This window comes from Camellia sinensis, chromosome 3, assembly GCF_055761805.1.
Source record: "Camellia sinensis isolate YWXY chromosome 3, ASM5576180v1, whole genome shotgun sequence".
Lineage (NCBI taxonomy): Eukaryota > Viridiplantae > Streptophyta > Magnoliopsida > Ericales > Theaceae > Camellia > Camellia sinensis.
In genome coordinates, this window is record NC_138963.1 from 77,721,228 (window position 1) to 77,727,191 (window position 5,964).

Here is a 5,964-nt window from a genome sequence, read left to right on the forward strand (position 1 = left end):
TCATCCATGCTATGCACGGGATAATTATAAATATTTATATTTATTTTAGATTTTTTTTAATATATAAATTATGTTTTTAAAGATTTTTTATAAAAATAATTTAATAATTTTATTACTAACCGTAATATATGAGAAAAGTTAAAAAGAGTAATAATTATTTGTATGAGGGGATTTTAAATGTTGATCAGGAGATTTTGACCAAATCAATAAATGCAAGCATGTGGAAAGACATGTGGATTGAAAAAAATTAATAAATGTTAATCAAGAGATTTTGACCAAATCAATAAATGCTGAATTTTTTTTTAAATAAAAAATTTAGATAATTCAGATTAAGATATTAAAACTTTCACAGGTCTTGAGAGTTAAAAATCATCTTTTGTTTAATATATAGTATCGATAGATATCATATACATGAACTCAGACCATAAAAATCAAAACTCTCTCTCTCTCTTCCTCTCTCAAAAGCAGTATAAATGTCATTTTCCAAATCTGTTGCCTCCATCCATGATCAACTTTTCAATTTCAGCTCAGTGGATTAAGATTACGGTCAGGATTTCCACTAAGCCTAGGGGGCACAAAACAAAATAACAGAAAATAGAAAATAGAAAGCGACACAAAACACTCACAGTAGGTGGCGCCAAGGAACGATCTCATTATTCAATGAAAAAAAAAAAAGAAAACAAAAGAAAGTGAAAGGGATTGGAACAAAAAATCGGGGAGTTTGGTTTTAATATTTCGAGTATTGAACCAAGAAACAATCTACCTTCAGTACATACATGTAGGCTTTGCTGGTTTGTCAAGTATCTGGTTGCGCTTAAAAAAAAAAATTATAAAAAAAATACATGAAACATTGCATATTTGATGAAAATTGACTTTACTTCATGTAGCAGATTGTTGGAAAATGGACGAAAGGGTATTTACCTGAAGAACATTGTGTCTCAACAATTGATGTTTATAGATGCATCAACAGAACATTAAAAATGAGTAGGACCTAACCACTTATTGAAGAAATTGCCACTCCTTGAGCGGTACATGTACATCTTCATCCAGCTTTGCTTTCATCAAATTGGAGCTTAAACTCAGCATTGCTTACTCATCACCTTCCCTAATTAAAAAGCCCAACTAGGTGCAATGCACATTACTTCTTCTTCTTTGATCTTCACATCACCTCTTAACAATTTGAACAACTCGATTGATGTTGAAGAAATTCGACCACGCGGATTGATGTACAAGACAGAGAGACGCTTGCAGCCATCCCTCAATGCTTGAAACCCATTATCACATAAATTCCGACATCTATTCACATGAAGCCTCTCCAAGTTGTTGCAATTTGACCCAATTGATTCCCACCCTGACATCCTAACCTCATGACATAATGCCAAGTTCCACTCTTGCAGTAAAGGACACCCTTTTGCAATCGCTGCAATAGACTCATCGTCAATAGTTCTGCACAATCGAAAATTAAGGATTCTAAGCCTTGTGGCAAATCCAGCACCAATAGCTGCCAACCCGTCTCCATGAATGCACCAGCTTAGACTAGACATGCTCAAATACTCGAGCCCACCTCCACTTAAAATACCCAATATACCCTCTGGTTCAAGCTTGCAAGACTCAGCTTCTAAATAAGTTAAAGATTGAGAACACCCTTTAAAGCCAACACCGCTGACATTTCTACAGTAAGAAATTCTGACGGCCCGAAGCTGACAGCAATGTTGTGAAATAGCTCTTATTCCATGGTCAGATATATGTGAACAATATGAAAGATTCACATCTTTCAAAGCCAAGCAAGATTTAGACAAAATCTCTAACCCAACGTCACTGACATTGCACCGGTAGAGACTAATGAGTGTCAATGAAGGACAGCCAGCGGCAACCAAGGAAAGCCCATTATCGGTGATACCGAAACAACAATCTAAATAAAGTGCCTGCAGATTTGAGCCATAACATTGCAATTGAGTTAAGCCTGAATCATGTAGATCCATGCACCCAGACAAGGACAAAGACTGAAGCTGGCGAAAACGATTGAGCAACCTACAAAGATGGAAAGATTTAATGCTCATGCTAGTCTGACGTAATAAGGGAATGTTGGGTAGGCTTAATGAGCAGTGAAACTGCAAGGATTGACGACTTGAATTCTGAATATGAAGCCAACGACGGCAAGTCAAGCCAAAAGATTCGCGATCAGACCCAGAGTCAAGCCATTGGAAAATAAAGTATAGGCAATCATCAGGAAGGTGCATAATGGAGGCAGGACCGTCTCTAGAACCATGTTCCATTTCAACTTAGTTAGCACTCTTCTGAAGGCTGTAAAGCTCGGATCTTTATCATGAATTTTTTATAAGAGCTTGACGAGGTGGGTGAGTCAAATCCACAAAGAGCATGCGAGTCTCCATATCCATAACCTATAAGGACTCCGCATTTACGACAAAGAAGTTTTGATTTTGAATGATAACGACCCCAAACAATAGGAAGACAGTTTACCCTGTCAACCTGTGTAAATCGACTGAGATCAATGGAAAGGAATGAGATGTAACCTTTCTTAATGGATTTCCGATACTCGGAACCTATCCCGGAAGTGATACGATTGGAAGATGTTAAGTTCAGAGGGTACCCACAAGATCCACAGCTGCAGAGCAAGAACAAAATGGAAGTACATTACTTTAAAATAACGCACTCGATAGCAAAGAAAAGAACTAAGCAAACGAAGAACAAGTTCTTCTAAGAATTAGGGAATAAAGATCTTTACTGTGTACAAAACTTCACAGCTATATATAAATAACTATATACAAACATATAGCAAAAGTTGTTGAGGCATTAAAAAGGTAATAACATATAAAGCCCTATAACTAACAACACAAAAACACGAGCACACATGCACATGTATGTCAGCATGTATCAGTTTCAACAGTTCTGATATAAGAACACATTGCAGTTTTCTTATTCACAAGACAGAAAACTCAATGCAGCAAAAATTGGTAGCCTCTGGAATCTTTTCAACCTAAACATCTCATTTTTTTATGCTTATAATCCAATATCCAAATATTTGGAGAGAATCTCCTAATTTTGTGCCACTGCAAACACCGTGACCCTTCTGACCCTGTTACTAAATGTATACTTGACCAAAAGGCGGCAAAATGGACCTCTCTAACAATGCTAGGTGCATGTATACAATTTTCTAAAATAAGAAAGGATCCTCTTAACAATGTTAAGTGGATGTGTGCAATTTTCCAAAATAAAAATGGATCCAAATGACCAACTACTAGGGATTAGATCCAAGCACCGTAAAATTAAATTATCCAAATGATTAGTTAACACTAGTTTCAAAATAAAACCAATCCATTCAATCGTTGTCTTGAAGCAAAAGGGAAGTTCACACAAACATACATCAAATCAGTAGAATTTTAGAGATTATCAATGAAATCCAAAAGACAAATTTCACCCAATAAGATAATTACTTTTTTATGAGACTTGGTTTCAGCTTTTTGCCCCTCTTATTACATTACAAAATTTTATTTCATTTTCTTTATCTCATCAATCTTTCCGAAACAAGAAGAGAAGATAACCAACTATTTCCTTCTTCATTTCTCCCCTAAATTATCCAAACAAGAAGAAAACATGTCATTATCCATTCTTTTCTTTTTCTTTCCTAGTTTCTCAATGATGCAATGCAAAAGGGGAATTTCATACAAAATTCCTATCAAATCCATAAAGTACGAGATCATCAATGAAAACCCAAAAGATAATTTTTTTAGTAGAAACCACAACTAATTAAATTCAGTAGATAACAAGAATCAAAATGAAATGATATACCTTTGACAGTCTTTAAAACTAAATAAACCAGAAAGAAAGATATATAAATTGAAGGTTTTCAAGAAAGAAAACCTGTAAGAGACATCAGCTTGGGACATCCTTGATTTAGATCATCAGAGATGGAGGTTTCTCTCCACATAACATCGAACCCATCAATTAGATCGAATGGGGAAAGAGAGACACAACACAAGTGATCACTTTGGAGAAGCTGTTGATGCTTTGGCGTTAAGAGAGAGAGAGAGACGACTTTTTTGATGTTTAGTGGTTTGGATTGTAACTTGTACAAGAGAACATCCATAGAGGAGTCTTTAACCCTGTTTGGTCATATTCGTGTTTTATATTGCGACATTTATTCATAAATTCCTTTTTACTTAATTATTTTTATTTAATTTAATTTTTTTTAATGTTTTAATAAATTTTGTGAGTGAAATGATTATTGAAATATTTTTAATAATTATATTTACATTGATAATGTAAATGTTTCGTCCAATTCCAAAAAAATATATAAATGTTCTATGATATGAATGTTTATGCTGTCAATGTGAACATTCACAATATCAAACATAAACATTCACCTCGCGAAATTGTTGTGTGTTTGGTAACGTTTACGTTTTCAGTTTATATTTACAAAAATTTTATAAACTGATTTTTGTTTATTTTTTGTTTATTTTTAGAAAAACATAAACTACAAACGCGTTTGGTAATTAACAAAATATTTTTAAAAAATTTAAAATATAAAAAAAAGTGAGAAACAGCGAGTGGTGGCAAGTGGCGACAGAAGACGGTGGTAGAAAGTGGTGACGGTGGGTGGTGGGTGGTGGTGGCGAGTGGTGGTGGTGGTGGTGGTGGGGGGTGGATGGGTGGGTAATGGTAGCGGGTGGTAGCGAGTTGGTGGTGGTGGTGATGGTGGTGGTGGGTGGTGGTGGTGACGGGTAGGTGGTGGTGAGTGGATGGGTGACGATAGCGGCGGAAGACGGTGGTGGAAAGTGGTGGCGGTGAGTGGTGGGTAGCTGGTGGTGGATGGTAGTGGTGGTGGGTGCGTGGGTGATGGTGGAGGGTGGTAGCGAGTGGGTGGTGGTGGTGGTAGTGGCGGGTGGTGGGTGGTGGTGGCAGGTGGGTGGTGGTGGTAAGTATGTGGCGGGTGGTGGTGGTGAGTGAATGGGTGACGGTGGCGGGTGGTGGGTGGTAGCGAGTGGGTGGTGGTGACATGTGGGTGGCGGATGGCGGGTGGTGCTAGGTGGTGGCGGGTGGTGATGGTGGGTAAGTGGGTAACGGTGGCGGGTGGTGGGTGGTGACGAGTGGGTGGTGGTGGTGATGGTGGCGAGTGGTGGATGGTGGTGGCAGGTGGGTGGCGGATGGCGGGTGGTGGTGATGGTGGTGGTGGTGGCTGTGGTGGCGACAGGTGGTGGGTGGTGGTGGTAGGTGAGTGGCGAATGGCCGGCGGTGGCGGGTAGGTGGCGGATGGTGGTGGTAGTGGTGGTGGGTGGGTAGGTGGGTGACGGTAGCGGGTGGTAGGTGGTAACGAGTGGGTGGTGGTGGCAGGTGGTGGTGGCAGGCGGGTGGGTGGTGGATGATGGTGGTGGTGGTGGGTGGTGGTTGTGGTGGCGGGTGAGTGGCAGGTGGCTGGTGGTGATGAATGGCTGGTGGTGGCAGGTGGGTGGTGAGTGGTGGTGGCAAGTAGGTGGTGGTGGCGGGCGGTGGATGGTAGTGGCGAGTGGTGGGTGGTGGCAGGTGGGTGGTGGGTAGTGGTGGTGGTGGTGGCAGAAGACGGTGGTGGAAAATGGTAGCGGGTGGTGGCTAGTGTTGGGTGGTAAAAAAAAAAAAAACTGAAAATTTAAAATGGAAACACATTTTTTAATTAAATTTATAAACTGAGACCACTGATTTATAAATTAAAAATTTTACCAAACAAGTTTTTATTTGAGTTTTTTAAATTTTTATAAATATAAATAGAAAACTGAAAACGTAAGTGTTACCAACATTTAAAAAAATATTTATAAGAATAAAATTATTTATAAAATATATTAAATATGATAATTAAAATTTGATAGAGAGTAATTCTATGTACACCTCCATGCCAACAACCACATGCAGTAGGATTAATATAATTTAAAAAAAAAAAAAAAAAAAAAAAAAAAAAAAAAAAAAAAAATC

At 38.4% G+C, this 5,964-nt stretch overlaps 1 protein-coding gene across 1 annotated transcript; it reads right to left on the minus strand.

Annotated features, from left to right (window-relative positions):
• Positions 1-699: 699 nt before the first annotated feature.
• Positions 700-4,109, minus strand: LOC114296969 (RNI-like superfamily protein). Its single transcript, XM_028241299.2, has 3 exons — positions 3,883-4,109; positions 2,535-2,626; positions 700-2,402 (listed from the first exon to the last, which is right to left on the minus strand). Exon 3 carries the CDS (start codon positions 2,274-2,276, stop codon positions 1,110-1,112), a length of 1,167 nt encoding a protein of 388 aa, XP_028097100.2. The 5' UTR covers positions 2,277-2,402; positions 2,535-2,626; positions 3,883-4,109; the 3' UTR covers positions 700-1,109.
• Positions 4,110-5,964: the final 1,855 nt, after the last annotated feature.